This window comes from Crocodylus siamensis, chromosome 6 (assembly GCF_052110815.1).
Source record: "Crocodylus siamensis isolate JL-2025a chromosome 6, ASM5211081v1, whole genome shotgun sequence".
In the NCBI taxonomy this organism is placed as follows: Eukaryota; Metazoa; Chordata; order Crocodylia; family Crocodylidae; genus Crocodylus; species Crocodylus siamensis.
Genome location: NC_143400.1, coordinates 34,349,681 through 34,370,452, shown reverse-complemented (window position 1 = coordinate 34,370,452; position 20,772 = coordinate 34,349,681). Strand labels below are relative to the sequence as shown.

The following is a 20,772-nucleotide window of genomic DNA, read 5'->3' as shown; positions in this document are numbered from 1 at the left end:
CGTGCGTTGTGTCCCTTTCCCGCAGGCCACCCCCCGGGCGAGGAGGCCCGCAGGGCGGGCGCGTCTAACCCAGCAGCGCCCCTCTCGCTGCCAACTTTCCTCAGTGCTTTATTAGGAAGTCTTAAACTCAACGCGCAGTATCTCAGGCGCATTAATGAACGTGCACATGCGGCCAGACGGGGTCGTTGTGCTTTGTAGATCTTGTATTTGGCGGTCCCGGTTCTGCCCGTCTGGAATAAAGCCAGCACGGCAAAGTCAGCACTTGTAAGAAAGAGGCCTGTTCACCTCCAGAAGCACCGAAGGCGGCAGGTGACTGTGCGAACCAGGGCGCCCTTGTGCCCAGCATGCAGAACTGGACACGAGGCCAATCCCTGCGGGGACAGTGGCCCAGCCGGGAGCGCTGAGGCACATGCAAGGCTCCTCAAGGGAGCAGCTTTTCTAAATGGAGCACGTTCATTTAACTGGGAGCTTTGCGGCCGGCATCAGTCTCACGCAGCTTTCAAGGCTCCAGTCTCGTTGACCGACTGCACCCAGGAAAGAGCTGCAGCACCAATGTGCATGGACAAGGATGGGGCTGGGCTGCTGACAGAACAAGGAGCAAGGGCCTCCAGTTGCAGCGAGGGTGGTTTAGGTTGGATATTAGGAAGAATTTTCTCACAAGAAGGGTGGTGAAGCACTGGAATGGGTTACTCACAGAGGTGGTGGAGTCTCCATCCTTGGGGGGGTTTTAAGACCCAGCTAGACAAAACCATGGCTGGGATTATGGAGCTGGGGCTGGTTCTGCTTTGAGCAGGAGGTTGGACTAGATGTGACCTCCTGAGGTCCCGTCACCCCTCATTTTCTATGATTCTACGTGGGTGCATAGGACCTGTGGCTTTGAGCTTTTTCCCCTCCATCTGCACTTGCCTCCCTGGCCCTCTGCTTCTCAGTCACTGAACCAAAGAAAACTTGTTACCAGCAGAGAGTAGACGGACCAGGAGGTGGAGAATGCAGTTTTGTTGTCTGGGAGTTTCGGTGTGACATGCCAGTGTAATGCTTGGAGGGTGGGGTTCTGCTTTATTTGAGGAACAGAGGAGTCACTCATTCACACATGAGTTAGTAAACAATGATCTCACCCATTGCCCTTCCTTATATCAGCTCCCGACTAAAATCCCCATGCATGATCTGCGCATGCTCGCAAGACACACTGCGCTCCAGCACTCAGACATGTCCTCACTTGGGGTAACTAGCACAATGCTAAAAAAAGGCTTATCCTTCCCCCTCAGACTCTCCGTGCCCCTGGTTTCAACTGACTGGGATGTGAACATTAGCAAAGGCTTAGAAAATTCCTCTGGTGTCAAAGAGGCTTTCGCTGTTCAGGTTTAGGTGTGTTGGTTGTAGCCATGTTGGTCTAAAGGCACAGTCAAACAAAGTTATTTGGGTAAATGTGATATCTTTTCCATTTTTGCTCTTTTGATCATATGATGTCGCTATGTCACGGGGCTGCATTTTACATTGGAGGCCTAGTAAGACAGGGGCCTGAATGTCTGTTCATAAAAAAACTGATGGAAAAAGAAATTACAGAGCTTCCCTGCATCTCTCACACACACCCACACTCGTGCACCAGACACCTCCAAATTGTTTTCTTCGGCACGTCGGTTTTAATGATTCATGTTACAGCTCCTGGGCGAGTCAACCTTTCCTAATCCTAGAACTCCAATCCCTTAATGTCTGTATGTACCTTGCTATTCAAGTCACCAGGCCTTTTTTCCCCTGAGGATCTATGGCCAGTTAAAGGAGGCTGCTAGGAGCCGATTCAAAATCAGATAGACCCGGGACCCATGAGTCAAGTGTCTGAGCTTTCCTTTTGACCCCTGACATACAGACAGTGCTGAAGTGCATTCATAAATCCAGCATTGGAAGAGATTAGCTCCACCTTTATAGCAGAGACTGAGCATGGAAGATGCTGACTGTTTTAGGAGGTCTAATGGAAACTCTGCTAGCTTAGTAACGTTAGACATCACTAGGCTCTCACTGTTTAGAGTATCTGCTGGACGGGCAAGGCAGAGCAATGCCAGTAAGCATCCGCGTTCACACGCACACACACATGCAAGGTATGTGATAGCAAAATCTCTAAGCCAGGCCACGTGAAAAACAGCCAAGGTATGTGACAAATGAGTTCACTGCACACCTTTGATCACCTCACCTGCCCTAAACACCTCACTAAACTACTCATTCTACCATTCCAATCCCGTGAGCAACATCTTTTTGTTGTTGCTGTTTCATTAGCCAGTAGAGAAAGGTTGCCTTCTTCTTTCCACCAGCGTTGGATTCTACGCCATAATTATACAAGCCCAAAGTCCCAGTGGAGAAGAATCACTCCTGGCCCCATGACAGGTGTTTTACTCAGAAACCTGTCATAGCTTTGAAGTCCACAGTCTCGTGGCCATGTGTGCCTCTTAAGTTGATGGATCACGTGTCTCAGCAGAAAGTGGCAAGTCCCAGTTGTTGATCGGGCCGAGCACTGGAAAGGGCCCAAGATGAAATCCTGTAACACTGTGATGGTTTGAGCCTTGAAAAGCTGATTCGTACCCCATATAGTAGGAATGCAGCTTTCCTCAAGCCCCACACAGTCAGAGCTGTGCTAAGGGGCCCGGCTTAGAGGGGAAGGTACACCCAGGCTGTGAATGTGCCAAAGCAAGGTGAGATGGATTTTGCTGTAGGGGAGCTCACACCTGGATTGGGCTCAGACAGGTGCTCAGACCCAGGTGCCAGTCTCTCCAGCCACCTGCGCAATGAGAAGATGCCCCCTCCCCCCCGCTGTAGAGGACCAGGCCCAGCTCATAAAGTGCATGTACTTTGTTCACAGCTTGTCACAAATACCTGCAATACACTGTGCCGTGCTTGAGGGCTTCTTACACAGCACCGACCTACTGCAATCAGACACCATTGTCTGCACACCTTGGAAATGCACTTATGTGGCTCGGCTAAAGAAAGGCATTTTCACTGCACAGAAGGTAATTCATGATAAGTCCCTGCAAGGTAAAGTCACCATGATGGCAAGGCACTTCAGTTTTACAGTGCACTCAGCACTCTTCTCCACAGCTATACCTTGTCTGCTTTAACTCACAGTATCTGTTAAGCACCACGTTTTCACTGTGTGGCAGGGGAAATACTATGACCACCAAGTCGCACCCAAGGATGGCTGCTTTTCTGGCATGGGGTAGGTACCATTCAGTACCCACAGAAGTAATGTGTAGTAAAGCTCCCGCTTACTGCTGGAGTGGGAAAATCTCGACTTTATGCCCACTTTATGGAAATGGGAGACTCCTCCCAGGCTTGCCCCTGGGGCCCTACAGCTGAGGGCAAGTGAAACGCAGGGGCATCTGAAACCCAAGTCTCCAAGCTCGGTCCTGCACATAGGATGCCTGCCAAAGGATTTGGAAACATCTGAAGCCCCAGATGAGGTGGAGGATGTTTGCCAGCAGCAGAGCAAACTTGACTGACTCTCAGATTTGGAATTGATTTGGCCGATTTGGACCAGAACACGAAAAATTATTTTAAAAAACACCCATGTTTTCACTGTGTTTTTACCTTGGATAGCTCTCACATGTTGGTTTTCCTGCGGTCCAATACATTTATCTTTCATAGTGTGAAGACAAGGCTTCTAATCATTCGGAACAGGGTCTGGTCTCTGCTAACTCACCGCTCTGCATACCAGTCCCCCTCTCGGTTCCTGTTCTTCCATCTTTAAAGTGGGACTGATGATCTATCTTGCCTATGTTAAGTCACTCCGCTTTTGGGGAACGAAACATGGGACACAGCCCTGGATGCTCCACAGGTAGATATTGAGAGCCCTGAAGCCAGAGACTAGCTCGTTTCAGGGGCAGTGCAACTGCACAGTTAGTAAATCCCAGCCCCGATCTGGACACTGCCTGTTGCTGAACTCCCAGTCGTCTTTCAGATTTGGGATGAAAGTCCCTTTTAGGGAGTCCTATGACACAGCCCTTGAATGTGAAACTATTCCAGAAAACCCTCTCAGTCCCTCAGCCAGCCCTGCCACTTCCCCCTTTCTAGCTCTCCCACCCCCAGTGAATTCCTGGCAGCTTATTTATTGGATTAGTTTAGACAACAACCTATTTCAAATTGCAAACCAAATAATTAGTCATGCATGTAGTATTTCACCTCCCCAAGTCAGCCACTTAAGCTTGTTTATCTTTTAATAGCTCTGTTTATCTTGTCTTTCGAGAAGGGTGAATGTGCAGTGTCATGAGATCAACAACAAAAAGACTTTTAGGTATCATTACCATGCACGCAGCCCCATGTTACTCAGCATTTTGGTCATGCTTAAGTTTTTCCTATTTCAGGCTGGGTTCAAGTGTGGGAGATATCAGCACTAGGCAGCATAAGTCTAGCAATACAAACTACAAAATTAAAATGCTATACGCACAGGGATTAACGAAGGCTTCTTGGTAACACACTCACATTATCACATCAGCACCTGCATACCTTGGTTGCTAGGCCAGTGTTCAGATTGCTTTCATGCACTTTTTATCTTAACTATCTGGGTGACAGTGATTGCTCCTGCTACCATGTCTATCAGGGGAAGGAACCTTGACCTGGCTAAAGGGGCTCTTAGTACCTGTTGCTTGTGTAATTCCATGTTTCCTTTTCCTTCTGCAGTTCACCTAAATAAGCAGCATCTTTGACATTTGGGGCTAAACAGCAATACTGCCTTCTGCTGTTCATATACAGTCCACGTTAACCTCTCTGTTAGTAAATTGTGAACCTATTAAAATGTGTTATGCAGTATTTGTGCCAGCTGCTGGCATGATGTTAATAACCAACAACAAGACTTGTCGCATTTTTTCCTTTCCCCTTGTTTCAGAGCTGTCTCAGTCCACTTTGTCCTGCACTCCAGTAAATGTTTCAGCAGTTCTGAAATGAGATTATTAGTGCAAACCACTGGCAGCTGAACATTTTTCCTTTTGACAGGGCTGATCTCAAAGCAGGCTGGAGCCTCTTGCTTGGTGTCTGTAATTGGGTTAGGTTTGCAGAGATACAGTGTACTTATAAGATCCTACTGGAAGATGGTGAAATTATGCTGACTTGCAGGGAAGCAGATACCAGAAGAATGTGGGAGATCCTGGTTGAAAAATGCAAGCACAGGACGTGATGAATGAGGATTCAAACCCTGGACAGATCACACAGTAACCTGCTATGGGATCTATGGATGTGCTAAGGGTTTCTACCAAAAGAGCCGGGGGCTTTGACCTAGCTGACAGAGGCTACCACGGGACGAGTGCAAGGCAGGCAAGCATTAAAAATAAGGCAACCTCATGAAGGAACGAGAGATTTCTCAATAGGTTGCAGTAAAAGATAAGACCTTCCTTAGCACACCAGCCCCTACTCAGCAGGAATTTTCCATTGGGTTCAGAGAGTGCGGGGCCAGTTAAGGGAGCAGGCTAGCAAGAGAAGAGAACAAAAGCCTCAGGAGATGGCCCTGGGAGGACTGCGTGGCCCCAGAGACAGGGAGGCATTGTGGATGCTTAAAGCAAGCAGTTTTCCTCACTGATCACAAGAAAGGATGTCAAGTGGCAGAGCGAGGTTTTCCCGCGAAAGCAGGGGAGCTGGGAAGAGGAGCAGAGTCAAGCCAGAATCATTTACCAGGAAATTAGGACATCTGGACAGCAGCATGCTCTTGCACACCAAGAGATCAATCAATCAGCATGCAGATTGGCTCAGAGAATCCCAAAGTAGGGGTGGAACTGATTAGTTCAATCCCAGAAAGCATAAGGAAAGAAAGATAATGTGGTTAGGGCATTGGCCTGGTGTTCGGATCAAGTCGGGTCAGTGACCGTCTCTATGCCTGTGCTCCCACTGTGTAACAAGAGGGTGATGATCTTTCCTTTCACCCTCATTCTGTCCGTGTTGCTTGTTGGATGTGTAAGTTTCTGGGAGACAGGAACTGAGTCTGACCATGCACGTGTGCGGCACCCAGCACAACAGGCGCTCCCATTAGATGGTGAGCAATGATAAGAAAGCGACGGTCTTGGGGAGGACTGCTCCTGCTTAAACCCAGCCATTGGGAACACACTGGCAGCACAAAGCAGACACTGGTGCGGCATCACAAACAGGAGGTTGCCAGTGTACATAGATATGTCTCCTCCCTCCAGAGATGTGGAGAGTATATTGATACTGCAGACTCCAGTGAACCCAAATGAGCTCTCAAGTTGCTGCCGGGTTTAGGGAGTAGTCCAGGCATGACAGCCCAGAGCTCAGGGCAGGGTAATTTACCCTGCCAAAGGGGCAAGTGGCACAATCGCAAGAGAAAACCTTGGGGAAATTCACCCCGTGTCTATCCCTGTGTACCGCTTGTCCAACTTAGAGTGGTGTCTAGATCTCATGGTGACCCTCCAGGCAGGATGAGTTACACTGAGGAGAGACCAAGAGATGTTACTGAAGAGCTGCAGGGATCAGCAGCCCTGACCCTGTTGCCCTTGTCTGCTCTATCAGTAAGCTGGGAGCTGGAACGCCACATATTTGAGGCAATGGAATTTGCTGACAATACAGAAGCAAGAAAAGCAGCAGCCAGCACAGAGGAGGAGGGTAATCCATGTTCAAACACCAGAGACACAAGAGACAGTATCTAAGGCACCCAGATCAATGCACGGCTACAATTCTGCATCTCACACACACAGTCGCAGCAGGATCTGGGGAGATGTAATAATGTAGGATAACCCTGTAAACCCTTCAGTGCCCAAATCTTAACAGTAGGAGGGAAAAGCAAGAGGGATTCTGGGCAGCAGCTTCTCCAGAGCATAATAAATTACTAACAGAGCCATGCATGCAATACTAGTGCCAGCAGTGGCAAACCCCGGCTGGACGCACTCTTCCTCTGGGCTGGGAGAGGAGTTAAGTGGTAGACAATAACAGAAATCACCCGCAAAAGCTCTTGCCTCTTGCAGTGGATGATGACTTGTTCCTGACCTGCTGCCAGCCCTCAGCACCCGGGTCCTTAATGCCTTGATTGGATGATGGAAGGGCCCCCAGGGCAAACCACAAAGGCACGGTGTTTGGCAGGCAGCACCAGCAAAGCAGTTCAGTCGCATGCGCTCAAAAAGACCAAAGCCAAACATCACTCACCCAGGAGCTGTGGTGCCCTTGGGAATGGGGCTCCCTCTGCTCCTCCAAAGCTTCAATGAGTCATGAGTGGAGCTGTCTCCCACACAGTCAGGGGAGCATTTATACAATGCCCCAGAGAGAAGGCAGTGCACAGGTTAAACATAAACTTTTACAGACTGAAAGAACTGGGCACGAGAAAGGGAAAATATCCCTGTGTCAGGGAAGGCTGTGTGCTGGGCAGAGGAAATACCCCTGGCTAAGGGCAAGAGCAGAGGGGGATCCTGCATCTCCCCAGGGCCCAGGCCCTGAGCCAGTCCCACGCAGTGCTGTATCCATCCCTGGATTTATTAAGCAACACGATGAGCCTCTGGAGGGACAGAGGACTTTGATGTTCTGATGAGCTCCTCCCCTGCCTCCCCCACACCAGCCTTTGCAATGAGCCCTGCAAGATTTGAAGGCAGCAAGGAGGGAACGGACCTTATCTTGCTTGGGACAAGTGCCTCCTGAGAGGTGCTCAGCAAGCCTGCCTGTCCTCAATGAGTGCTGACAGTACTCAGCCCTGCTCTGGAAGCCAGAAGCACTCGCAGACTCAGGCCCAGGGAGTGCCGTGTCCTCCCCTGCTCGCCTCCGGCAGCCAGGAGGTTATCTCCAGCATTTCTGCTGTGATGCCAATGAGATACAATCCTCATGCAATTGCCCAGTGCCCTTTGTGTGGGTGATGGCGGTCAGCCTGCTGTGCCCCTTTGTCAGAAAGGATTATCAGAGCTGATTCTGGAAAGGAGGAGAGAATCCACATTGGCACAAAAGTACACAATCCCTCTGCCACAAGCTCCCCAGCAGGGCAAGGAGGTGATAGGAAGAAAGCGAGAAGGAGCTGGAGATGCAGCTGGTATGCTTCCTCCCCCCTTAGCATTTGCACGGTGATCTGGCTCATGAACTGCTCATGACAGAGCAATGAAGTGACTGCTCAAATGCCTCATAACACCAGAAGCGAGGAGTGCTCCTGCCACAAGGAACACTCTCCCCCTCCTTTTTTTCCCTCCTTCTCCAGACCCGCCATGTCTAGATGCAAACCCCACTTATACATACCCGGAAGGCCTCATCACGAGAAAGGAAAGAGCTTGTGGTCTGTAGCACTGTTTTATTAGCCGTCAAACACATTAGATCAGCACATCGCGGGGGCGAGGGACAGCATTGTCAGAATCACTTCCATTATCAGCTGCAGGGCTCTCGCTCACAGCAGGTCTGCTCCCGGCCGGCAAAGACCTCTGCAGTCTGGAAAAGAAAATCCCCTCCAAGCCCAGCTTCAGAGAGAGAGAAAGGTGGTGAAATCAGGCAGCAGATGGGCAGGGTGGTACCTTCCAGACTAACTGGTTCAGAGGTGCCTCTCTGCCCTACCTTCTGCTTTTAGAGACAGGAGCTTTAAACTAGATTTTTCTTTCCAACAAACCGCATGCTGAGACATCTCGGGAAGACAGGAAGTTTGGCGCTAGACACAGGAGTGCTTGAACATTTCAGCTGCAAACATGGGGACATGCACTTCATCGTCCAAGCTTCCCTCTGACGTAAGCGATCCGGCCCCAACCCCATCAAAGCACTTTCCTGATCAGAACGAGAAGAGAACTGTGCACAGAGGGTTATGTTTGGTCCTAGTAAAAGAAGCAGGGCAGGGGGTCAGACCTGATGATCTACAAGGTCCCTTCTGACCCTACTTCTATGAATCTGTAAGTTCTGTGAATCTAAAGCAACAGTTCCCACTTGGCTTACTAAGGGATTTCCCCCGATACATAAAAGTTGGATGTGGTGTTCTTCCTTCTCTCATCCTCTGGTAACCCAAATCTACTCTTTCCAAGACTGTTGGTCTAGTACTATGCTACTTGGCACTGTGACTGTGGCAGTGTCTACAAAGCAATCGCTGTAGTTCACACAGACATCCCTTTTTTATTTTATTTTTTTATTTGGTGTCTGGGGCCGAATCACTTCCAAGTTCTAGCAACTGAGAAGAGCTCAGTCATTCCAGGCCATGTGGCACTACCATCAGCAAGTCTCCCTCCCAGGCTCTTCAGCCTGGGGCTTCAGATACTCCCAGATCCATGGCAGGCATCCTACATGCAAGACCCCAGTCCTGATGACTTGGGGTCCAGATGCCCCCTAGTCTTGCTTGCCTCAAGCCAAAAGGCCAAAGGAGCAAACTAGGAGGGAGAGCCCGAGAGCAGTCTGCCATTACCATAAAATGCGTAACCAAGATCCTCCCATTGGGAGGCTGTAGTAGACTCTCACGGGGGTGCCCACCTGCAGTGCGATGGACAAGTCTCCACCCTCAACTGCACCAAGTCATTCAAGGCCAGGAGGAAGGGGCTCTCCACTTCCAGGTACAGTAAAATCACCTGAACCAACATCATCACCATGGTATCTCCTCTGCAGTAGCAGGGGGTTGAGAGCAGGCTGTAACCCTGCTTGCAAAGCTGGGTAAGTGCTCAGGCAGTTCGCCCAGGGTGAGCTCTGGCCGAACCACAGTGACGACCAGTTTACAGCCAGCTTGGACATGTCTCCACAATCTGCAATCTTCCCTACCTTAAAGGTCTCTTCCAGTGGTGATTTCCCTAGCAGGTTTTGGGTAAAAAGGCATTTGTTCCTGGTGAAGTTTAGCTCTTAGACCGGCAGCCTTGAAACATGTGAATCCTGGAGTCAGTCTCCTGAGTACTGAGCCTCATTACTAGCTGGGATACCTGGCTACTTGCTTTCCGATGAGGCAGAAACCTGGTGACTCGATGTTGTATCAAGGGGTCGATAGCACAGTCAGGAAAAGTTAGGGCAATTCTACCTCTATCACGTACTTTCCCAACTGCCACTGAAGTTGTATTGCAGTGAAGTATCCTTTGCTTCCAGATCTGGGACCCCAGAGCAGCATGAGGCAGTCGCAGCCATCCCCAACAAATGGGGCTATGTGCTGTGAGCTTGGGAAATCTAATTTTTGTTGACTGTCTTGGAAATGGAAAGGGCAAGAGGGAGCGTGAGACCATCCAGGAGCAGGGAGGCCACACTCTGGATCTCAGAGCATCACGCTCATGGCCACACAGTGGTTGGTGGGAATGATCTTCCGCTTGAAGGTGAACATCTTCTTCAGCTCACTGCGGAAGCGGTCATGCAGCCAGGCATACAGAAAAGGGTTGCAGCAGGAGGAGCTCATGGCAAACCAATGGCAGAGCAGTTGGATGAGCAGAAAGTAGTGCTTGTTGATGAGGTTGATGTCTATGTCACGCAGGATGTTGAAGACATGGATGGGGAGCCAGCAGATCCCAAAGGCAGCTACCACCAGCACGAGTAGGCGGAAGATCTTCCTCTTACGTGCCCGCTCAAACTCTGCCTGGCTCTGCGTTGGGTGGCCGGGCACCACCCGGTTCTTAAGCTTGACCGTGATGCAGATGTAGGAGAGGGAGACAGCCGAGAGGGGCAGGATATAGGTGATGATGAGGGTGCTGTATGCATAGGCCAGATGCTCCTTCTCCTCCTCCATCCAGAACTCCTCGCAGATGGTAAAGCCCTCGCGCTGGAACTCCACGTGATAGGTGTGGGCAATGGCCGGGGCCACCAGGGCACAGGACAGCAGCCAGATTCCCCCCACCACATACACACAGCTGGTGACAGAGATGCGCTTCTTCAGAGGGTGCACCGTGGCGTAGTACCTGCAGGGAGAGCATAGGAACAAGTTATGGCTCCCATTGCCACTTTCTCCTCAATACTCCTGTTTCTAACGGCCCCATCCCGCTGCACTCCTGGAGTAGGGTTGAACTAACTTGTGCAAACCCCTGAGATGGCAGGCTTGCTGCATGCATGCGTATTAAGCCCAAATGAGACCTCAGAGCTGCACAGAAAGCAGCACGTGCAATGGGACCTCCTCATCCCCCTGCTCTGAGCTGAGCTAGCAGTTGCCTGCTGCAGCTCTTTGCACCAACCTGGAATCAGCCTAGCCGGCAAAGTTTACAGCTGGGCACGTGAGCCCACAGACCAAGCAGGGAGCAGCAAGCAGAAACACAAAAGTCACCAGCTACAGAGATAGAGTGGTCAGTGCCATCCCCATGGGGACAGCGCTGTTACTCGCTTGCTAGGGCTGATGAGGTATGTGCCCCAGAGTAAAGTATACTAAGGACTTGTCTACACAGAGAGGAGTTAGGAGAAATTAATGCACATAAATGGCAGCAAATAGAACCCATGTGGCTGCTGCCATTGGGAAGCAAAGTGCCCTTTGTTTGCTGTAGCTTCATCCTTAAGCTGCAGCATCCACATGGGGTTTTAATGCACTTTAATTGCATGCATTAGCTTCACATGGTTCAGCATTTCATCTCCACTCCCTCCCTGGACGGGCCCTGAGTAACCTGCAGTTACCACAAGGAACCGCCAGAGGCTATCTAGCATCACAGCTACCCTGGACAGGGTTGCATGCAGACCACATCGGGCTGCAGGTATGGCCAGTTCTGCATGCACCCGGGGCGCCTACAAGGGGTAAGCACCACGTTTCCAAAGCAGCTTCAACTAAACCTGGTGCCGTCCAATGGGACTCTGGACTGGATGGGCCCTTGCTTCATTCCAGCATGGCTGTCCTACCTTCCCCAGTCTCTGGCATTGGCTGCAGTCCCTACTGCTCCTGGTAGCTTTGGCGATGGAGCAATTACATGACAAACTCCACACAAGTGAGAGGCACTGGCAGCAGCCGGCTAATCCTCAGCACCAGTACATTCCAGAACTGAGCACAAAAGCTACAAAAGAGCTTTCCTCCTCCAGCACCGAGCCTGACATTTTCCAGTTAGTCAAACATTTAACAGCCCCTTTTTCTTCTTTCATCAACATGACATTTGTGTAGCATTTAATTAGTCACAAAAGACCCAACACATGGGGCCAAGGCAACAGGAAACAACCCCCTGCCAGCACAGCAAAGCCTCTGGTCCCTGCGAGCTGCAATTATCCCAGCAGAAGCACAGCCAGAGAATTAACTTGAAGCAAAGCATTTATTGTGGAAGGATGAAATAATTGGGGCTTTTCTTTTCCCCATCCTGAGGCCTTGTGTTAAGCAGCAGGTTATTTCTGTCAACGTGAGGAACTCACCCACCAATCAGCACACTCCCTTGCCCAAGCAGCCCTTTCTATAAAATTTTCTCTGATTCATACTTGAGACGTTCAGGCAACATTTTAAAAGAGCCTAACATCTTTCCCCCTGTTAATCTCTCTTCTCCTCCACCACATGCATTATGCTGGTTTCTGTGCTTTTTTTTTTTAAATGATCAAAGCTACAAGGCTGACAGTGAAGCCTCCTGCTAGTCACTTTAAGTGCCTAGAATATGGTTCAGCATAGTGTCCGTCTTGTGCCACATGTTCTGCACTCAGGAAGTCTGCCTAGCACTAAGACTATGTCTAGACTGCAAATGTATCATGCCTGGCAGCAGTGCTCTCAAACACACCTCCAGGCTCTTCAGGCTCCAAGCAACCTAGGGGGGAGTAGCTACGTCTGTGGGGCAGCAGCAAGAGAGGACTGATTAGCATGGCCGAGTGTCAGCGCCTGAGTCCTCTGTGTTTGGGGAATTTCAGCAACTCCTACAGCAGCCCATCACTGTCTTTACCATGGCAACTCCATGACTCTGCTGAAAGCCAAAGCCCTGGGACTCTAAGCCATGGTGCAGGAAGAGGAAAAGCAACGGGATTGTTCTTTGCACTGATCTAGGCACAGCTATCACAATGTTCACTGCATCTCAGAGAAGGAACCCCAGAGTTGTTTACACCTCTTATTTGCAGCGTCCCAGGGTGTCAGAGCAGAAACAGTCTGCAGGGGGAAGGCACGGGTTGGCAATTGGCTGTCCTTCATGTCCTGACTGGACACTGGTGCCAGCCCACAAGCCATGCATTTGTCATGGCAACCTTGCCTAAATCTCTGCGTGGTCCTCAGCTGGCCGGCAGGAGCAGCTGCATGGGAGCAGGCTGGACAGGCAGAAAGACAGCTGATCACCTTGGGCTGGCAGCAAATGGCTCAACAGCTGCATGGCTAAGGTTTGTTAATCTGGCCGTGAAAGAGACTCCAGACAAGATGGATGGAAGCGGCAGTGATTGTGGAGCACTGGAAGAAGCCTCTTGTAATTGAAGAACGTCCTCAAGAACCCAAGTGGGGCTAGGAGGAAGTGGAGTGTCTGGACGTGATACAGGGGAATCCCATTCCAGACCCTTGGCACGCACAGAACCTGGGCTCCATCGCAGCCCCAAGCCCCTTGTGACTACAGTGCAGCTAAGCACATGCAGGCCTAGGCCCAAGATGCTTACTTGGTCCTCATCCAAGCAATTAGCATTTCCCATCACCTTCTGCGGGAATGCAGAATGAAGGTGAGCCTGGGCATTAATTTTGTACCATGGGAAAACCAGGAGCTCCTCTGATCCCATGCAGTGCTGAGTGCCCTTTAGTCCCAGCAGAAACAGAAAGATATGGCTCTAGTCCAGAGCCCCATGAGGGTGGTAGCACCCCTTTTACTCACCTACACCATGGGGGAAAAAGTATAATGAGTCTACTCCCTTTGTAGCATACAATTACTACTCCTGCTCTCAGGGGAACACAGGGGCTATGGCTATAGCAGAATGCCATCTCTGTCTGTCACCAAACTCTTCTATCAGGTGGATGCCTAATCTGACAATTAGGCTACCATGGTCACTGCAGAGGGCAGACACCCCTGGCTCCCATCAGCTTCAGGTAACCCTTGGTTGTAACCTGAGCTGGATACATTCTGGAGGGAGAGGGAAGCCTGCTCCCTCTGCCTATGTGACTGGCCTCACACACCTGGGCAGGAACTTAAACTCACCATTCTTCTAAGCAATGTCATCATGACTGGGAGGGGGCTAGAGACCCTGACTGTCTACCTCGCAACCAGTGATGCATTTCAAATTGGTTGGCTGGCAGCCAACAGCTGCTGGCCTTCATTGGCTCAGGTAAATGAGGTCATAAGGTCTATGTAAGTTAAGGACTGCCCAGGAGGCGGAGGCAGCAGCTATGATGAGAACTCTCAGAGAAGCTGGACCATCTGAAACTCACACTCTCTCTTGAAACTCATGTTCAATGAACTGTTTGCCTCCAGAGGGAATCTCCTCCTGCCTCAGGAAGATACTTGTGAGTAGCTACTTGAGATTTAAGTACAGGCAGTCCTCGATTTATCACGTTTCAAGTTACAACGTTTCACACTTACAACATTTATAAATTGACACCCTGTTTCAACTTTACAATGCTAGTTTCAACTTACAACGCTTGATCCGACCCGATGCAGTGCCATGCCAGCGAACAAGTTCGCTGCATTGCTCGCCTCCATGGGGAACATCTGTCCAAACTTCTTTGGACACTTTCTTTAAGAAAGCAGACAAGACTCCAGACAAACCTGCAGCCAAGACTCCTGAGAAGACTCCAGCCAAGAACCCTTCAAAAAGTCCAACCAAGAGCCCTTCAAAAAAAATCCAAAGTCACCTCAAAGAAGCCCTTCCAAATCAGTATGATTGCTATTTACAATATAAATACATTAATGTAGCTATATTACTCATCTATAATTGATCAAGTGCAACATTCTGGGGTATTTTTGGTGAAAATACAGTATCGGGCCTTGGTTCAGGAACCAATCCCCCATTTATAAAATTGTTTCTTAGGAGAAAATTGGTTCCAAGTTACAATGTTTTGACTTAAGATGTGGTTTTCAGCAACCAATTGTGTCATAAGTCTGAGGACTGCCTGTAGATATATAGCTTGCAGTAACTCAGCTGTGTGATCAAAGGCTACCATGCCACTGTTTGCGCTAAGGTATTTCTCTGATATTTCTCTACCCTGTACCCTACTCCAAACCTACTCCTTATAACCAATAAAGTTCTCCTCTGTACCTACCTAGCATGGAAGACTTATTGGGAGAGCGTCTAGATTATGCCTTTGGGGTCCCCTTGGTTCAGCTGACTAAGGGAGACCACTACGGGTACTTCAGACTGAGGGAAGTTCTTGCAGTGATTCGAGTACCTCTCAAAGATGACTGGGCCTGTATTTTCCAAGAAGCAGACCCTGGGTGGTGGCAACGTTACCACCAGGCTTTCAGGTGTACTCCAGGAAGGGAGTTGGCCAGATGTGAGGCACCCCTAGGGAGGCACTTGGAGCCTGGAAGGTAGTCAGGCACAGTGAGGTGGATGGCTCAATGCAGGAGCACCCAGTACGGGCCCACCACAATGACCCAGCCACTTCCCATTGATTATATCTCATCTAGGATATCTGAGGGGCAAGAAGTCATCAGCACCTCACAGCATGCTTCATGTAGGCTGACAGGAGCTTGCCATGCTTCCCAAGCTAGGGCAGGAGTGCCTCCTGCGTGCCCTGGGTAGTGCTTTTGGTAAGCCAAGCCATGGGGCTGCTGCTGCTTCCCACAAGCAGATGAGCCTGTGCTCTCCTGGGATTTTCCCGAGGCAGCTGAAAGTTAGCTAGCACAGAACTGTCTATTAAAGGCAGCAGGGGAGAAACCACAAGGCAGAATTTCTGCTTCCAGCTGCCTCTTTAAACAACTTCAAACACACTCTGTCTTAGAAACCACATCACTGGAAATGCTTCTGCAATAATTGGCCCTCCTGGGCTTGTCATCCTGTGGGCAGAGATGGAGTTACAAGAGTGTGCTTGGCCTCTGTGTGATCTCACTTGGGAATGCTGCAGAGAGGGGATGTAAGACTGAAGATACCCGCGCCAAGCTGACCAAGAGCAGGCTCTAGGAAGGGGATGCAGCTCAGGGGACTGTAGGAGGGATAAGAGGAGGAGGGAGGGAGTGAACAGAGAGAGCTGTGGTGCAGTGCTAGTAATGCTGCTCTAGCATGCTCCTTCACAGAGTAGAACAAAGAGCTTTACAAACAGCCCCATGCACTCTACATAGTTGCCTTCACAGCACTGGAGAAAATGATGCGCAGACAGACATGTGCCCCTTGCTCCCATGTCAGTGCCAAAATCCATACAGTATACTTCAATATACACTATGCAATGTAGGAAAAGGGGGGAAAAAAACCCCACTGCTGTAAATAGCCCTCTCCTGAAAAGCTAAATTCTGAGGCTAGAAAATGGGTCAGAGCGAAATCACGGACAGTGATAGCAGCAATTTCAGGAATTAATGTTTACAATTGTGAAGCCAATTCATTTCTAAACAAACCCTCCATCCCGCATCACACAGGATAAGAAGCTGGCTAGAAGCTGTACTTACCTATCTACGGCAATGGCAGTTAGCGTGAAGACGGACACGTAGACAGTCATGGGCTGCATCAGGAACACAAAGTAACAAAGAAACTTCCCGAAGATCCAGCCCTGCGGGTTGAAGGCGTAGGCCAGGGTAAAAGGGACGCATGTAGCACACATTAGCATGTCCGAGAAAGCCAGGTTCCCGATGAAGAAGTTGGTGACATTGTGCATCTTCTTGGTCTTGCAGATGACATAAAGGAGAAGATAGTTGCCAAAGATGCCAATCAGTACCACTAAGGTGTAGCATGGGATGATGAGGGGTTTGAAGGACTGGATGAGCTGGACACCTGTAAACTGGGAGCTGGAATTGGAGCTGTTCTTGAGGATGATTTCATAGACGCTGCCATTGGTTGGGACGCTGTCCCAATTTTTGATGGGTTCCATGAGTCAGAGTCAACTAGGAATCAAGCTTAGAGAAGAGGAGACGGGTTAGCACAAGTGACCCTAATTACGAGATCAAGATCATGATTTCATATGTTTGCTGTTCTGAAACACAGTAGTGTGTGTGCATGCCATTTCTGATCAAACCTTCTGTGGGCACCTATTTTGGATGAGTTGACAGTCCTCACCCGATAAAACAGTCCCTGTAAAACTGTGACCTGTTACTCTGATTCAGTGTCTGAGCTTTGCAGAGATTCTCCGGACGTACTTGTGTACGTGAATGGTTATTCGGGTATAATCCTACCGATGCAACTCTGTTCTACACTCCACAGGTCATACCTTGAGATTAAATAGACATGTCTTCTTGGTACATCATTTTTCATTTCTTGCGTGTGCTTCAGCTCCCATGGGCCTTCATACCGAGATGGTTTCCATATGCTTCAGGCCCAATCCTTTAGCCTCCTTTTAAGCCAGGCTGCCTTAGAATTGCTTTCTCCGTTTCATTTTTCCTGCTGGACTGGAACAGTTTTGCTGTACAGGTTCCTGAAAAAAGGGATGGGAAATAAGAGATAGCACAAGTAGAGTCCTGCTCTGACAACAGGAGAATTTGGCGACTGCCGAGGAGAGGTAGCTACATTCCCAAATTTACAAATCGGTAAAAGGATTAGTACAAGAGTTTTACAGAATCTCACACAGAGAAACATATTCTGGCTATAAATAAATGACCCAGTAAGAATATAAATGTTTCCCTGCAGTGCAAAAAACTGCAGCCCCTTGTTAATACGTGAGAGCTAGGAGATGAAACTCATTAGAAACAGACTGTGAATCTTACTACAATGCTAATCTTACTCTCGAGTATAGGTTGAAGAAAGCAAACTAACCAGAGACACAGCAACATTTTCATTCTGAAAATTCTCTTATGCCTAATTTAAGCAGCTGTTAGTAACATGGGCAAAAACGTCTGTTTAAAATTGCAGCGTTATTATTTTAACAACGTCCTTTCTAGACTAAGCATTGCATGGCACTTTTACCTTCACTAAGCATCCAGCTGATGGAAATGTGAACATCATCTTGAAAGAGGAGGGAAATAGTACCTGAAGCAAAACAAATATTTTCTGGTGCTTATGGAGGGAAAAAAATCAGCAACACCAAAAATGACGCTACTTTCAGCTTTTGACTAAAAAGCCTGTGCTCCAGTACTTTGCTAATCCCCTTTCCTAACCCAAATGATCAGCCTCTTTCTGCAAAAGAAATCAAGTGTCACTAGGCAGCATTTCCTTTCCACTCAACTCAGGCAATTCACAAAAAATACTGCAGCTTGGTCCTGTGAGTTCAATGGTAAAAACCGCTTCAATTCCAACAGGACCAACAGTTAATCTGCTGGGCTGGAGGGAGGAGTCTAGGTTGATGGACACAGGGTTCAATCAGTTTTGAAATACAAACCCCTATGTGTCACTCCCAGTATTTGTGTCTCTCTAGTACATTTTTTTAAGACTCCAGACAGACCCTGGTAGATTCAAGGCACCCCTTGAAAAATGTCAGCTTTTCGTTTTTAGGCGATTTGGGGGTTTAGGAAGATACTAGAGCAATTTCCTCTCTTGTCAAGAACTCAGAAAGACCACAACAGCTCAGAATGTTTCAACACCGTGTTGTCTTTGAAATCTACTGCGTTCATCTTGTGCCTCGTGTTTGCACAGTGCTAAAACTACACGGCAGCCTGTGACACCCCTGAAAGGAACTCAAGGCACCCTAGGATGTCAGCATGGCACTGTGGTTGGGATTCACTGCTCTAGGGGTCTCGTCCAGGAAATGCCTAGCATTTTGCCACCTGGAAAGAGCACTGATCCCCATAGACTTTGTGCCCTGAGAACTGGGCTTGTTACTGGAGAGCACAAACAACTCTTTCCTAGAGACTGCCCGTGTCGCCATAGGTCAGAGGCAATTACTGGATGCCTACTGCTATTCAGACTGACGGCACACAAGTGCATCCCAGGCTCAGCAGTTTCCTGCAGGATGTTTTTCCTCTCATAAAGCACCTGAAAATACACTTCACTCGAAGCTTAGCAAGCATCCATCTCCCAGCCTTCAGTCGCAGACCATCCGTGAGCTTCTAAATAAAGTACCCTCTCTCTCCCTTGCCCGGCCCTCTTAATTTCTCTGCATGGCAGGTATCGTGGTACTCTGTAAGTCTCTGTGGAAAGTCTTGTCTAAAGCAACAAAATAGCAAACAGTATTTTTTTAATAGATTTTGTAAGCACCCAATAGAACTGAACAGAGAATGCTCTCTTTGCCATAGAGTCTGACAGGATAACTCAAAGCACCTACAGAAAACTTGTCGTAGCACTGAGATTTAGATTAATTGCTACTGATTCCTCTTGGTTTCATCTGTATTCAACAGTTCAGGAGAGGAGCACTTTGAAACAGATGAAGCTTTCCTCGAACGAAGTTGCCATCAATAATACATGGCTTAAAGTATGTTTTGTTTTTTGAACCCACAGAGAAGTAATGCATTTTACATTACAGATACCTTCACAAGGCTTATCCTTCTGCTCCTGGATAAGTCTCCAAATGGGAGCTTTGGGGAGAAGCTGGCTGGCTAAGCGCTGTGAATGTAAAACTGTTCCTTGAACTATTGGTATAGAAGTCCTTGCTTCCTTCTAAATAACCAACAGGCTCAACCCTCTTCCCACACTTCCCATGCACCAAGGGCACTTTTACAACAGACACACCCCAAGTCAAGTGCAAAGCCATGGTTGCAGCCCAGCAGCATCTGATGATGGACTCGTTCCTGCCTGGGCACAGTTCCTGTGCAGTAGCCGGGGTACACATACAGCGGGGTTACATTTAAAAAGAACAAGAAAAAAACTGTTTGCAAGCCCATTTAATCTGCAGACAACAGAAAGACAGGCTTCTGTACTGACCTAGTGCAGAGCAGGGTCCAGGTGGAAGCACAGATAGGCTTGGCTCGTGGTATCTGGAACCGTATTGATTCCTACAGGGCTTTGGATGTGCAGGAGCACAGAAGATTCAGGCTGCTCTCTCGTCCTTTGGGGCTCTGTATTCCAACTATGCTCATTTCTGCCTGCTGAACTTAATGAGATCCCTACTGCCAACCCTCGCGCCCCCTCTACCGGCTGCTGCCTCTCTCTGCTACTGTATTCAGCGAGGGGCTTGATTTCTTTATGCAACTGTCAGTCAGAAGTAGCTCCTTTGAAGCTAGCAGGGAATGAGTGAAAAGTCCAGGCTGGAGCCCTCCGTTCAGTAGGACCACAGCCCCTTTTTGCCTGGAGCTCGTGGGGGTTTCTATCACGCACCAAAAGCAGTGAACAAGGTCTATTACAGCTTGAGAATGGTTGAAGATGCAGCTTAGATCTAGCCCCCCCCCGTGTCCTACTATTGTAACCATTGCGTCAAATCCCTCATTCTTCCAAGACCGGCTGCTACAATCAGTCAGAGTGATGGTTAAAAACTCCTCTGTTTGCATTTCCCAAAATGGAAAATAAAACCAGCTACAGTTTCATGGAGGCAGCAGGTAATAGATTCTGGGAGGAAGGTTCTTTTACTCCTCCGTAACCCCTATTATTCACAGAATCATAGAAAATGAGGGTTGGAAGGGACCTCAGGAGGTCATCTCATCCAAACCCTTGCTTAAAGCCCTCCCCAACTAGATCATCCCAGCCAAGGCTTTGTCTAGCCAGGCCTTCACAACCTCGAAGGATGGAGATTTCACCTCTCTAGGTAACCCATTCCCATGCTTCACTACCCCCCAAGTGAGAGAGTTTTTCCTAACATTCAACCTAAACCTCTCTTGCTGCAACATGAACCCATTGCTCCTTGTTCTGTCATCTGGCTTCACTGAGAACAGTCCAGCTCCATCCTCCATCCTATTCCTGTGGTGTGGGTACATTCCTTTTCCATGTAGAGCATAGGGCACGTTCTTGACAGTTGTCCAAATTCCTGACAAATTAAGCTAGAGAGCCAGTTTCTGTACAGAACCCCCCACTCAGATCTCTCCC

At 48.9% G+C, this 20,772-nt stretch overlaps 1 protein-coding gene across 4 annotated transcripts; it reads right to left on the bottom strand.

Moving 5' to 3' along the window:
• Window positions 1–4,109: 4,109 nt before the first annotated feature.
• On the bottom strand, window positions 4,110–19,816 carry LOC149862292 (prolactin-releasing peptide receptor-like). 4 transcript variants are annotated; one of them, XR_016442897.1, is made up of 5 exons: window positions 19,678–19,816; window positions 17,096–17,299; window positions 16,341–16,784; window positions 8,194–10,790; window positions 4,188–7,875 (listed from the first exon to the last, which is right to left on the bottom strand). XR_016442897.1 is itself a non-coding variant. In XM_090051089.1 (4 exons), the coding sequence occupies exons 3-4, from the start codon at window positions 16,757–16,759 to the stop codon at window positions 10,157–10,159; spliced, it is 1,053 nt and encodes a 350-aa protein (XP_089907215.1). In that variant the 5' UTR covers window positions 16,760–16,784; window positions 17,096–17,299; window positions 17,788–18,116; the 3' UTR covers window positions 8,187–10,156. The 4 variants fall into 4 exon arrangements, 1 of the variants encoding a protein (XP_089907215.1); XR_016442895.1 differs by lacking the exon at window positions 19,678–19,816 and adding an exon at window positions 17,788–18,116; XR_016442896.1 differs by lacking the exon at window positions 19,678–19,816 and adding an exon at window positions 17,788–18,116 and having other exon boundaries at window positions 4,110–7,875; window positions 16,341–17,299.
• Between the last annotated feature and the right edge of the window lie 956 nt (window positions 19,817–20,772).